This window comes from Otolemur garnettii, unplaced genomic scaffold (assembly GCF_000181295.1).
Source record: "Otolemur garnettii isolate 467f Iridium unplaced genomic scaffold, OtoGar3 scaffold00025, whole genome shotgun sequence".
NCBI classification, from domain to species: Eukaryota; Metazoa; Chordata; class Mammalia; order Primates; family Galagidae; genus Otolemur; species Otolemur garnettii.
This window is the reverse complement of record NW_003852420.1, coordinates 17,828,517-17,842,903: the sequence shown is the minus strand read 5'-3', so window position 1 is coordinate 17,842,903 and position 14,387 is coordinate 17,828,517. Positions and strand designations below refer to the sequence as shown.

At 45.5% G+C, this 14,387-nt stretch overlaps 3 protein-coding genes across 5 annotated transcripts in view; 1 reads left to right on the top strand and 2 right to left on the bottom strand.

Annotated features, from left to right (window-relative positions):
- CNBD2 (cyclic nucleotide binding domain containing 2) overlaps nt 1-508 on the bottom strand; it is a 59,047-nt gene extending 58,539 nt beyond the window's left edge. The window contains exon 1 of the mRNA XM_023512272.1: nt 453-508. The gene's annotated coding sequence lies outside the window, so the exon portion shown is untranslated. The remainder of the gene's footprint in view (nt 1-452) is intronic.
- Nucleotides 509-757: 249 nt separating this feature from the next.
- Nucleotides 758-1,579, top strand: SCAND1 (SCAN domain containing 1). The gene has a single exon (XM_012804111.2). The coding sequence runs from the start codon at nt 941-943 to the stop codon at nt 1,463-1,465; it is 525 nt and encodes a 174-aa protein (XP_012659565.1). The 5' UTR covers nt 758-940; the 3' UTR covers nt 1,466-1,579.
- Nucleotides 1,580-4,281: 2,702 nt separating this feature from the next.
- PHF20 (PHD finger protein 20) overlaps nt 4,282-14,387 on the bottom strand; it is a 151,373-nt gene continuing 141,267 nt past the window's right edge. For 2 of the 3 annotated variants that reach the window (XM_003788136.3, XM_023512186.1), the window contains 3 exons: nt 10,704-11,115; nt 8,831-9,014; nt 4,282-6,772 (listed from right to left, as the gene is read on the bottom strand). In XM_003788136.3, coding sequence (XP_003788184.1) covers nt 6,630-6,772; nt 8,831-9,014; nt 10,704-11,115 — 739 coding nt within the window. In that variant the 3' untranslated portion in view covers nt 4,282-6,629. The remainder of the gene's footprint in view (nt 6,773-8,830; nt 9,015-10,703; nt 11,116-14,387) is intronic. The other variant, XM_023512185.1, reaches the window with a different exon arrangement.

The following is a 14,387-nucleotide window of genomic DNA, read 5'->3' as shown; positions in this document are numbered from 1 at the left end:
GGATATGAGTTTTATATTATTTTTGTTAATTTTATAATGTTAAACTGTAATAATAACAAATAATTGTTGAGAAGTGATGTCCAGAACTGCTTATCAAAGTTTGCATTGTTGTCAGGCCCTCCCCTGCCCCGGCCCCGCCCCGCCTCCCGGCCTTGTTGTAGCTCTGTACCAATGTCAAAATCTGGTCACCCTACGTATATTCCCTTCCCATTCTCCCGCTTTTCCCTAGCTTGTCATGCATTCTTTCCAAAAATCGGGACTTTTAAAAACCGCCACGGGACCCGGGAGAAATTGTTAAAAGTCGGGACTGTCCCGCCAAAAGCGGGACGTCTGGTCACCTTAAGCTACACGGTAACCAGGGTCAAATAAGGAGGAGCGCCTACACTGGAAGGCGCGGGTCACTTGCAAGCGCCAAAACGCTCGTTCGATCAAGGTCGAGGACTCCAGTGTACCTTGAAATTATCCCGCGGTTGCAGCTGCTTTTGCCTCTTCTTCTCCTTCTCTTTCTCCTTCTTCTTCTTCTTCTTCTCCTTCTCCTCCTCCTCCCACTCTACCTCCCACTCCAACTCCTCGCCAATGTCCTCCAGAGTCCACGAAACGTTAGCATTGGTCTTCCGCACCGCTCCCCTAGCCGCCGCCCCTTGTGACTTGAGAACGCTAGAGGGGGCCGCATCCAGGAGCTCAAACTCGCCTTCCGGGTTCTCGCCCTTAGACTTGATCATAGAGAAGCCAGAGGAGACTTCCGCTTCCGGCTGCTCTAGGTTCCTCGCCGGTGCTGGGGAGCTCCGTGCGCTCTCGGTCCGTCCCGAGTCCGCCTCCCTCCGGGGTCTCTCCGGCTCTGCCCTCTACCCGGGAACGTCTTCCTCCTCTCCCCGCCCCCCGGCAGACGCAGTGCTGAGCCCACAGCTGCGGGACAAAGAGTGACGCGGGAGCCGGAGTTATGGCGTCCACGGAGCCCCGCTTGGTAGCTACCGGGAGCCCCGCGGCGATGCCGCCGGAGAATCTGGAAGGAGCTGGCCCTAGCTCAGACCCTCACCGTAACTCTGAGGGCTCCTTGATTCCAGGGGCCGCACCTCCTGCCCCCGAGCCCTCTAGCCCCAGTGCGGCGGTCCCCGAAGCGACTGCTACACCCGCGGCGGCTGCTCCTGCGGTCCTTGAGCTGCCTCTAGCCTCTGCACCTCAGGCCGAAGCCGCAGCGCGCTCACCCTCCGGCCAAGGCGGCTCCCGACCGGGCCCTGAGACGTTCCGCCAGCGTTTTCGGCAGTTCCGCTATCAGGACGCTGCGGGTCCCCGGGAGGCGTTCCGGCAACTGCGGGAGCTTTCTCGCCAGTGGCTTCGACCCGACATCCGCACCAAGGAGCAGATTGTGGAGATGTTGGTGCAGGAACAGCTACTTGCCATTCTGCCCGATGCGGCAAGGGCCCGTCGGCTACGCCGCCGCTCAGATGTGCGCATCACTGGCTGAGAAGCGGTCCTGTGGGTGGCCCGGCCGGGGCGCTCTCATGTGGACTGGGACCAGGGTCTGGGGACCTGAGCCTGGCACCGCATCCTGTGTTAATGAAAAACGAGTTGTGGCGGCTCCTGTGGTCTGGTGTCTCTTTTGTTCGTCGTTCGTTTGGTTTATTTTATTGATCCTACTTCCCGCCTTTCTGGCTGGAGGCGAAACGAAATTGGGAGCCCATAGAATTAAGGTCTTTGTTTCCTATTCCCCGGGCCGCCTTTGGCTGTCATGGAATTTAGATGTTAACTACACCTGAGTCATTCCTCCACCGCGTCTGGGAAATTTTTGCTCCTCAGGACCCACTTGCGTTTCCTGCGAGCCAAATAGCTGGCTCTGGTAAATGCTCATTCGACCAATACGGCCGCCACCTTGGTCTGCTTAACCCTTTGAGGTAGGTTTCCCAAAGGCCCAAGTTAGTGGGCTGTGTTAATGTGAAGTGTTGTGTATGCCCTTACAGAGAGACTAACTAGTTGTTGGGATCTCTGGCTTATGCCACCAGAATTGCTCACCTCCTTGCTAAATATTAGTTCTCTGCTAGGATTTAGGAAGCAGAACTTAACTGTCTCAACTTCCCCAATGGAAAAAAAGCAGAACTGGTGTGAATTAATGGATTGTTTACATTACTGAAGCTACTCTTTTTAATGTCTCTCGCTGGCTCCTTTTTATTTTTTCAAACAAACATAATTGTTTAGAAAGGAAAGAAAGACTTTTCCAAGTAATGGAGATGATCTGCTATGAAATCTTAAAGCGTTTATTCACCCAGGAAGGAGTTAGTGGGGGTCCACGAGCAGCCTGGATTGATCCCAGATATGTCTACTGCACTGAGGCCTGACCTGTCTTCCTTACACTGCTTTCAGCAATCAAAATCTAAGCCTGCAGCTCACACTACAAAGCATTAGCCAGATGGGGTGGGAAGCTGGCGTGGGGCATCTTTTTTTGAACATTAAAGATAAATGAATTCAAAAGTATTTTTGCATACTTTCTTGGGATTTCTTGAGAGCTTGTACCTACCTCCCTAAAACAGGGGTTCTCAACCTGTGGGTCACAACCCCTTTGTAACAATGAAAATACATCGCAGCATTAGGAAGGTTGAGAACCACTGCTTTAAAAGGTAGTGTTTACAGAAAATTAATACATATTAAAAATAAGCTGGTGAAGAGCTTTATACAGTCATACTTTGCTTAAGGATAGGGATATGTAATGAGCAAAGCACCATTTGGCACTTTTCCCCTTGTGTGTATTTAAACCTTGATGGAATAGGCTATTGCTCCTAGACTCCAAACCTGTATAGCATGTACATTCAGTTACTGAATACTGCAGGCAATTGAAATAGTGGTATTTGTGTATCTAGATAAAAAAGAAAACAAATGGTATACCTGTGTAGGGTATCACTGGAGCTTGCAGGACTAACAGAAGTTTCTCTGAGTCCTTAAACGGTGAGTGAATATGAAGGCCTAGAACTTATATATACTCACTACACTCCAGACTTTTAAAACACTGTACATTTAGTATGTATTTAGAAAGTTTTTCTTGGGTGGCACTTATGGCTAAAGGAGTAGGGTGCCGGCCCCTACTATACCGGGGGTGGCGGATTCAAGCCCAGCCCCTGCTAAAAAAAAAGCAAAAAGTTTTCTTTAGGCAGAACCCATAGTTCAGTGGGTAGGGTGCCGGCCACATGTACCAGGGCTGGTGGGTTGGAACCCAGCCCTGGCCTGCTAAAAACAAAACATAGCCAGGCATTGTGGCAGGCACCTATAGTCCCAGCTGTTCCAGAGCTGAGACAAGATAATCCTTTGAGCCCAAGAGTTTGAGGTTGCTGTGAGCTGGGATGCCACCTGAGGGCAACAAAGTTGAGACTGTGTATCAAAAAAAAAAAGTTGGGTGGCACCTATGGCTCAAAAGGTGGCGGGTTTAAACTCGGCCCCCGCCAAAACCTGCAAAAAAAAAAAAAGTTTTTCTTAAGACACATACACATTGAACAGCTATACAAGTATTTTTTCTTTGTATCCTTATTTTTTTTTTGTAGAGACAAAGTCTCATTTTATCGCCCTGAGTAGAGTGCCTGGCATCACACAGCTCACAGCAACCTCCAGCTCTGGGCTTAGGCCATTCTCTTGCCTCAGTCTCCCTAGTAGCTGGGACTACAGGTGCCTGGCTATTTTTTTGTTGCAGTTTGGCTGGGGCCAGGCTTGAACCAGCCATCCTTGGTATTTGGGGCTGGAACCCCACCCACTGAGCCACAGGCACCGCCCTGTATCCTTATTCTATAGGCGGGTTTTCTTTGGGAGACAGAGTCTCCCTTTGTTGCCTAGGGCATCATAGCTAACAGCAAACACAAACTCTTGGGCTCAAGCAATCCTCTTGCCTCAGCCTCAGCCTCCTGAGTAGGTGAGACTACAGGCGCAATGCCTGGCCATTTTTAGAGATGGAGTTGCCTTCTTGCTCAGGCTGGTTTCCAACTCCTGAGCTCAAGAAATCCACCCATCTAGGCCTCCCAGAGTGCTAATGATTACAGGCATGAGCTATTGCACCCAGCCTTTGTAAGCTTTTTTCTACTCGAGAAATGTTTTTGTTTTTAATTCTTAAACTTTCTGTTAAAAAGTAAGACAAAACCCCACACATTAGCCCAAGCCTACACATTAAGACCATCAAGACATCACTAGGCCATAGAAACTTCAGTTCCATTATAACTTTAAGTCACCACTGTGCACATGAGGTCTGGCCTTGATTAAAATGATACACAGTGCATGGTTGTTATTCAATAATAGGTGACCAAAACATAGCAACAAGAACTTGCTTTATTTTTTCCAAATACAGATACAGAAGTTTGCATGTTTTGCAAATATTGCTTCAAAGCAACATTCTATATACAGCGCCTTCTGTTCTAATAGCGCGTAAACATAGATATGTATCCACAGTGCAATGTTGGCTCATCAAGGATCCACCTTGCATACACATCACTTAAACAAAATGATTAGTCAAACCAGAACTGTTTTTGTCAAGGCAATTTTTTATAGGTGGATAGTTTTCCTCAAAAGACAAACTTAGGTAGTGCACATATTTCTAAATGGTAATAGCAATGTTTGCAAATAACAGTTTCCAGTGCTCCAACTTGGGGTTAATTCATCTTGACCCAGGAATTGGGAATGGAGCCCCTCAACATGGCTTTAAATTAGGGAAGCATACTGAGGTTATAAGAACTTGGGAACTTGTCTCTGCTTCCCTAAGAACAAAAGTCACAACGAGTGAAATGGGATTCTTTCCTTTATAAAACGGAAACAAACCCAATGATGGCCACTTGGCAAAATTAGGATAATTCATTTTCTGTTTCCATTTTTGAACAAGACATGAAATTGACTACCTTAATAGTTACAGCTTCCACAGATACTCAAAATTTACTTTCATAAAAGAAATAATCATACCTCACAGTTGTGGCTATAGAAAATCATCCTGTTTCTTCCCTTTTCAGACAAGCAATCACACAAATGCAGCTGTCTGAACACAGATACCATGCACACTCCTTGAGCATTTCTTCCTATACCAGAAACATCAGTGTTGGCAGTGGGAAACAGTCTCTTGTAGAGGAATTGTGTCAGCTTTATTACAGATGTGATAGCCACATGTACTCCCTCTGATGGATAAGCTACAACAGGTCAACTTACACATGTTCTATAATTCATTTTACATCAAATGGTGAACAAACAACTAGACAGAGCATTCCTTGAAACAGATCTGAGTACAGAGGCGTGAATTCATGACCACAATGACCTGTGCCTAACCATTCCAAAGGTTGCTGGAGATACTGTCATTGCTATTGAGATATTGGCTACTTCATGTTTACATAGTAAATATTTGCAGCATATAACATTACAGATTCATAAACCCATAATTAACTTGTAAGTGTTAATGGACAACTGTGCTTTGATTTTTGACTTTAGTGATAAGAAAACTAAGTAGTGAAATGGGTCACTTTTCAAAGCATGAAACATTTTCTTTAACTTTGCCTAGTAAGGAAAAACAAAATACAGCAATTACATGTGGAACCGTAACCTGCAAAAGTAACACAAATATTGTCTCAAGAGGTACAAATAGGTTGTACCTGGACCTTAAGCAGCATAATCACTTTGATCTCACAAAATAATACAAACAAGAAATTTAAAGTGTTAAAGTATATTAACAAAACAACTCTGAACATACGCTTCAGGGAAGGAGAAAAGCAGTACATGTAGAATCTGAAGTTTGTTTACAACATTATAAAAGAAGGTAATTCCCCAAACCACATTCTTCGTAACAAATCTTTACAGTGAAGGAGTTTGAAATTCTGGGAAACACTTTTTGGACATTAAATAGAACTGAGAAGCTGTGAATATTAAGAAGTGGGTAGAAAATGCTGTCCTTTGGGTTCCAGACCCTGCCTGTTTCAGGTTGAAATTCTTATTACAGTGAGATTCTAGTTCCTCCACAGGTTGTATGGGCTCTGCTACAAAAGCCACTACCCAACCAACTCTGGGGTGAAAGCATATAAATCTTGTCCCTGGTACCAGGAAGTCATGCAAGAGATGTGGTCAGAAAAGTGAAGAGTCCTAAAGACAAGGAAGGGCAGCCAAGGCTCTGCGCCTTCCCAACCTCCACAGCACGGTGAAGTCACAGCATTCCCATGAAGCTAGAAAATGAAAATGATGCTTGCTGCCTAAACTCCATGCCAGGCAGAAACCAGAGGGTTGGCATGTGCCCCAACCTGACAGAAAAGTCAATTAAATAAACTGCAAATTGAATTTACAACTGTTTTCCAACTAAACTTTTTTGGCTCTCATTCCATTTATCATCAGTGGCACGATTTCAAGTGAAGTTTGTGCAAAAAGACTCTCTTCATTCAACGATGTACACAGAAGAAGGGAATCCTAAGAATGTATTTGCTACCTTCTTGGTAGGCGTTGAGATCAGAGTGCCCTGCCCTCCAATGGCCAAAATGGCCTCTTTGTCCAATGTCTATCACACTCCTGCCCAGATCCCTGAAGTCAGTCGGTGTCACGTGCATTCGGCATGCTAGTTTTATTTATTTAAATATGTGAAGCTCCTCCTGCGGGTGCCCCAGGATTGTGCCCCCATTAGTCTTGGATGCCCTGTTTCACGTGGAGCAGCAGAGAGCAATCTGCTGCACCTTGCCCAGGTCCGTCAGCAGCTGCTTGATGCAATGCTTGAGCTGCGGAAGTCTGGCCAGTGGCTCCGGAGGCTCCAGTTCCCCAGTGTAGTCGAGCCAGCTCTCTAAAACTGTTGGCAGAAGAGACAAGACCCAGTGAACTCCTAACACTCAACTTGCAAGAATATCAGCAAGAGGCTTGGCACCAGCTACATACACTAGAGCTGGCGGGTTCAAATCCAGCCCAGGCCTGCCAAACAACAATGACAAGTACAACCAAAAAATAGCCAGGTGTTGTGGCGGGTGCTAGTAGTCCTAGCTACTTGGGAGACTGAGGCAAGAGAATCGCTTAAGTTCAGGAGTTGGAGGTTGCTGTGAGCTGTGATGCCACAGCACTCTACCCAGGGTGACAGCTTGAGGCTCTATCTCAAAAAAAAAAAAAAAAAAGAAACAGTATCAGCAAGAGTTTCAGCAACTTATCCCATCTGACCACTCATGGAGGGCAGAAAAGAAGGTCCATTTCAGTCAACACTGTCTCAACATCTGTTTCACAAAGCATTACTCCTGGGACAAAGTTCAAATGCCTTAGAGCAGCACGGTCCAAAAGAACTTTCTGCAATGATGGAAATGGTCTATATCTGTGTTGTTCTAGAATTGACACTAGCCACATGCAGCTATTGAGCACTTGAAACACAGCCAGAGCTACCAAAAGATGGGACTTCAAAATTTTATTCAATTTTGATTAACCACACATTGCTACTGGTTAACATGTTAGCACAGAGTCCCTAGAACAGTGGTGCCCAACCTTCCTAATGCTGCAACCCTTTAATACAGTTCCTGTGGGTCGCAACCCACAGGTTGAGAACCACGGCTCTAGAAGAACCCACTTTTCTGAGTGTTGCTGCCCACTCTATAAAGCTTTCCCATGTTGGAAATCAGAGAGCTTTAGCCTCCTGTCAATAAAAATGAAAGTCTACAGGGACTATAATTTATTTATTTAAGAGATGGGGTCTTACTCTCTCAGCCAGCCTGGAGTGCAAGGCCTTTAACACCTGGGCTCAAATGATCCTTCTACCTCAACTTTCAAAGTAGCTGGGAGTATAAGCATCCACTACTATGCTCAGCTAATTTTTTCACTTTTTTGTAGAGATAAGGAGTCTCAATATGCTGCCTAGACTGATCTCAAACTCCTGACCTCAAGCAATCCTTAACACCTTTACTTCCCAAAGTGCTGGGATTACATGTGAGAGCCACTGCACCAGCCTCTCCTTTCAAGTATTTAATGTAAGATGTCTACTTATTAACTAACACAGTTGATTTTTTTTTTTTTTTTTTTGAGACAGAGTCTCAAGCTCTCATCCTGGGTAGAATGCCGTGATGTCACAGCTCACAGCAACCTTAAACTAGGGCTTAAGCGATTCTCTTGCCTCAGCCTCCCAAGTAGCTGGGACTACAGGCGCTGGCCACAATGCCCAGCTATTTTGTTGTTGTTGTTCCAGTTGTCATTGTTTAAGCTGGCCCGGGCTGGGTTCAAACCCGCCAGCCTAGGTGTATGTGACTGGCACCCTACCCACTGAGCTACGGGCGCCACCTATAATTGATTTGATATTTATTTTACTTAGGGTTTTTTTTTTTTTCTTTTGAGACAGAATCTCACTCTCTTACTCTGGGTAGAGTCCCATGGCATCATCATAGCTCACAGCAACCTCAAACTCCTGGGTTTGAGCAATCCTTTTGCTTCAGCCTCCTGAGTAGCTGGGACTACAGGTGCCCACCACAATGGCCAGCTAGTTTTTCTTTTCTTTTCTTTTTTTGAGACAGAGACTCGAGCTGTCACCCTGGATAGAGTACCATGGCATCGTAGCTCACAGCAACCTCCAGTTCAAGCAATCTTCTTGCCTCAGTTTTTCTATTTTTAGTAAATCCCATCTCACTCTTGCTCAGGCTGGTCTCAAATTCCTAAGCTCAGGTGATCCACCTGCCTCAGCCTCCTAGAGTGCTAGAATTATAGGCATGTGCCACCGATCCCAGCCTTAGCAAGATAGCTTTCTAAATATTAAACCAGGCTGGGGACTGGTGGCTCACCCCTATAATATAGCTATCCATGAAGAGCCAGACTAGGGGGATCAAAAGCAGTTCATGTGAGGGGTACGTGCTCCGAGTGCATGCCAATGAGCAGGGGACCCTACCATCCAGCTCCTTCTCAATGGAGTCCATCCTGTGTGTGACTTCATCCTGCAGAGACTCCACATGGGTCAGCAGGTTAAACTGCCACTGGTGCTGGGAGCTTAGCAGACCCTCTCCACCTCTGTCCAGCAGCTTCTGAGCAGGGCTTTCCTCAGGTAGAACCTTTTTGGAAACATATTCTCTCACCTGGGAATGCAGTGGCATTTAAGTTACTATGCAGAGATAGACCCAACCCCTTTTCAACCATCCAGTGTTTGCAACCATCGGAAAAACCAGCTACAGTTTGAATACTCCAAATCCCTATCTCCCTTTCTTCCTTCCCAGACGGGAACTAGATAGAAGCTGCTATGCCAATCCCAACCACCTCAGGGCAACACAGCTGCTTCCCACTAACTAGCCCAATGCCCAGCCTGAATGAAGCAGGCCTCACAGAATAGCTTCCAGAGTCATAGGATCTGACCAGAGCAGGGCTAGTGTAGACAAACTTATCTGTGACTCCCACATACAAGGTTTAAATCTCAGCTCTATCTTCTGAATGTGTGACCCTAGATGAGTTACTTCACCTTTCTGAGCCTATGTTTCCTCAGCTGGAAGGTAGAGGCAGAAAAAACCTACTTTGAAGATTCATGAGGATAGAACAGGATAAGGCATATAAAAACAATGCCAGCTAATAGTCAGCTCATTGTCAATGGAAGAGATTCATAGCTCTGGTTACCCTGCTTAGACCCAGTTCTTCTCTGTACGTCAGACGCTTCTAGGAAATCGGCTTCGTCCACAGACAGGACTGCAAACCTTTTTGGGGGGGTTGGCTTCCCAATTTTTCATTCATTCATTTGAAATGCAATAGATTCTAGCTAATATTTACTTAGTGCTTACTATGTGCAAAAAACAATGTGCTCAGGGCTTTTCACAAATACAATGCACAGTAACTGAGGGGCACTGTCACTGGCCCTGTTCTGCAAGTGAGGAAACAGGTCTGATTAGAGAGGTAAAGTAAGCTGCCCAGAATCACAGTGAGGAGCTGAGCCCAGAACTATCTGGGTCTGTCTCAAAAGCCTGTGTCCTTAACCACTCTTGTCCAAAACTGTGTTGACATGGACAATGACACAAGGATAAATGAGGTACCATCCCCAAATTTGAAGGGTTTATAATCTAGGATGCTCCCTTCTAGCAATATGCAACAATGTACTTAATGCTGGAGATAACAATTCAAAGGATCAAGTCTGTGAAGTAAGGATGGCAAAGGTGGAGAAGCCCTCAGATCACACAAAGCCTCGCTGACAACTGAGGATAGGGCACAAGAGTAGTGGACAGTTAAAGATGGAAATATCAGCAATGACACAAGGGGGGTTCCAGAAGAGAACAACTTGAATAGCAAAATACTGAGTAGCTCTTGGGAAAACTGATCAAACCAGCAAGTATCTTGCCAAATGAGCTCTTCTTACCACAGGGCTGCAAAGTTAGAAGTCAAAGTAACCATCATACAACTGGATTGAAAAAAGTGAAAAAAATTATGCCTAACAAAACACTTGACTTATTTTTTGCTCATGCCAAGAAGTGGCATCTAGGTGCAATTATAATATAAACTGCCTTAAAGAAAAGATGAATTCTCCTAACCCCTTGCTCCTTAATACTTCCCATCTCTCCAGCCCCCACCCTCAGTTACCAAGCCATTTTGTGGGCATTTCCTAGAACCAGTGATCTTTGGCTTAAGTGAGTGGGCTATCCTGACTTTGCACCCATTTTAGCAGATCAAAATCTATCTATCATAAGCACATTTAAATATAGTTTTATTACTAAACATCTTTCACATTTAACCCTAGGAGAAGAACTTATAAGCAATCAAACCTGAATGAAGGACGGGTAGCCACAAACCTTTGGGGAGCTGGGTTTGGAGTCACTGTCCCTCCTGCTCCTGTCTTGGTCTAGAGGCCAGCCCAGGCGTGGGGAGAGGGAATCATCCCCATTCTCATGAAGGGGGTTGACTGCATCATCGAGGGCAGCACCTCGCGTCTCCACCACCAGCTTCTGCTCCACAGCAGGGTAGTAGGCGCGGGGCTTCTGGTAGCAGTGCTCGCTTGTGATATAGGACTCCTCCGCAGACCTAGTCAAGGGTAGGGCCAGGGACAAGGGCTTCTCCATTGCCCCATTCAAAGTTCTATAGCTTGGGGCTTCCTCCTTGCTTCTGGTGTCAGTGACGCGGATAATTTTGGAATGAGGTCTCCCTTCCCCCGAGTGCTGTTTCCAAGGCTGGCACCACAGCTGCAGGTCAGGATGCTCCCTGCTTCTGTTGGGAGGGCAAACAGGAAAAGGACTTTAGAGCAACTTGCACCATTGCAGGGGCTTCCCAGTTCCCAAATACCTTCCCATAGGGAGAGCAGCTCCCACCTGGGTGAACTAACCATGAACCACTGTTTGCTAAGCAGGGTATATGAATCTTCAGTCTCTTAAGAAATCACTCCCAAGTAAACTCCCACCATAGACATACACATTGGGTGAAACTGGACTTACAGTCGAAGATCTGACTGCATTTCAACTCCACTGCCAATCAGCAGTGCAGCTGGGACAACTCACTCAATCAGCCTCATTTCTGTTCCTTCCTCTATGAAACTAGGCTAATTATACATCTGCCACCAACCCCTGAGTTTTATAAAGGTTAAGTGCATTAATCTGAATGGCAGTACTATGTTGGTGATAAAGTGTTCTTCAAATGTGGCTTATAAAAAATAACTTTAATAATAAACCATCACAATGATACTGGGATACAATGGCACTTGATTACAAAAATGTAATGACAACCTGGGGAGAAAAAAAACCAAACCAACTGTCATCTATGTATAAGCCATTAATAATGAAGTTTCTAAAATTTCTTCCAAAATCATTTATTCTCACCCTTACAAAGACAAAAGCTTGTTATTTGGAAAGAATAGAGATTCTTATCCTTTATAGGACCACAGGTTCCTCTGAGAATCTGTTGAAGGCTGTGCCTATGTACAGGTGTACGTATGACTCTGAAGGTGACTTTCAAGTTTCCCAGAATCATTCAATGCTTGAGTTTCAATCCAACAGAGGGTCATTAAACTCACTGGATCATAATCAATTGTGAAAGAGAAAAAATAAAGAATAGTAGCAAAAATATCAGAACACACTATCCTGAATAAAAGTAGACTTGTTTTGTGAAATTTTAGCTTCAGTTTTATGTGTGACATTATACATATTTCTTTACTATAGAATATATATTTTTTAAAGTTTACAAGTCACTACTTTCTTGGGCAGTGCTTGTGGCTCAATGAGTAGGGTGCTCATTGATAGACTGAGGGTGGTGGGTTCGAACCCAGCCTTGGCCAAACTGAACAAAAAAGTAGCCAGGCATTGTGGGTGATAAAGTGAGACTCTGTCTCTAAAAAAAGTAAAAGTCTCTTACTTTCTTTTGTCTCATGTCACCCTTGGTAAAGTGCCGTGGTACCATAGCTCACAACACCCTCAAACTCCTGGGCCCAAGCAATCCTCTTGCCTTAGCCTCCTGAGTAGCTGGGGCTACAGCTGCCTGCCACAATGCCTAGCTAGTTTTTCTGTTTTTAGTTGAGACGGGGGGGTCTCACTCTTGCTCAGGCTGGTCTCGAACTCCTGAGCTCAGGCAATCTATACCCACCTCGGCCTCCCAGAATGATTACAGGTGAGAGCCTGGCAGCCTGAAAGTCACTACTTATTTTTTCTTTTCTATGATCAAAGTGACTACGGGGAAAGTCACTACTTTAGATAAACTTCACCTTTAACTCTTCTGTACCACCCAAAACGTCCCATTATAACCTTTGAGCACTGAACAAAAGGAGCAAAGAAAGGAGGGATGCAAGGTAAAAAGGAAGGAGGAACTGCAGAAAAAGGACTTCTTGACTAAGGTCTGCCAGCTCCCAGCATAGTTGGTGTTAGTGCCCTCCAGGAGATGTTTGGAAAGAAGTGGGAGGAAAGAGAGGTGCCAGCTTTTGGATTGTCACAGTGCCTGAGGGGACCACGCACATTTAGTTCACAGAAGCTAGGGTCACTAAAACATCCTGTAATACTCAGACAATCCCACACAAAGAAGGAATCGTGCCATAGTAGAATTGCCAACAATGCCTTCCCAGTAACCAGTAAGAAACTCTGAAAGCAGATGAGCAGCTTAATCCACCAGCAACTCCTGCACATGGGTACCCCTGCCTCTTACCTGAAGCCTTCCTGTAAAAGTAGAATTAGCCATAAGCTTGATGACTTAGAGTGATGTTGCAGAACCCAAAATTCTGCTCCCAAGCGCCTGCAACTATCCTTTCCCAGCTCCCCCACTCCAGTAACCCATATCACTCTTGTCTAATGGGAAGGAAGGGAAACAACTGGCATCAAGGCAGCTGGGGTTCCGGGGCCACCTCCAGGGAGGGTATCAGTCTGTACTAGGACCAACCCAAGACCCCAAATACACCTGTGAAATCACAGCTGATGAGGGAAGTGGGAGTCACTGTTAATGTTCAAGTCCACTGTCACCTGAAACCTGTTAACATGGAGTACATGAGTCACAGTCTATTAGACCTGCTCTTCATAAACATCACAAAGTCTTTGCCTCCTCCCTCCTAAAATGTTCACCCTTCCAGCTGAAATCTGAAGGTGTTCCTGTTTCTCTCAAGGACAAGCCTGGTCTTACCCACTAAGCCATGTCAATAATGAAGGTATGAACAGCCATCTAGCCATGATTTTTATGACAGATGCTCTGAAATCACTCCCAGTTTTATTGTTAATTCATGGGTCACTTGGGAACAATATTTCTGAGAAAGAAGACCCAAAGCCCATGACAGCATAGAATATCTATGTATACACAGACATGCTGGGGCCAACCCTTCTCCCCTCCCCATTTTTTTCTCCATTTATGATAACTAACAAGATCTCCCTTCTGAATTGCTAGAAGTCAGACTTAATTCCAGAACAAAGTCCCTTCTACAAAGATGGAGGCTCTAAACTGCAATCCAGAAGGGACAAGTCTCCAGAATAAGAGATAAGGCCAAGAGCACTGGCATTTCAATAAGAAAAATGACAATACCATCTGATAAAATCCTCAAATGAAAAGAAATATAGCAAAATTTCTAATCAGGAGCATCCCTGAGGTTTTCCTAGGCCCTCACATAAGCCATTTGATTCAGTTATTTCAGCAGATGCTGTCATAGTGACTTGAACTGCCCAGCATACATCCTCCCCTTCTCCTCTTATACCCACCCCAACCCCTACTCCTGAGTTTAAGCTAGGCAGGTGGCCATCTGGCTAGCCCTCCCCTTTTTACCTTTCCACCTACAGGGGGCTGGAACTTCAATTATACAAATAAAGGTAGTCCCCAAGAGACTGCCAGAGCCATAGACAGAAAGAAACTAAGTTTCTGGCTCGGTGCCTATAGCTCAACCGGCTAGGGCACCAGCCACGTATACCTAAGGTGGCAGGTTCTAATCCCCAGCCCGGACCCGCCAAACAACAATGACAGCTGCCACCAAAAAAAAGGGCCGGGTGTTGTGGCGGGCGCCTGTGGTCCCAGCTACTTGGGAG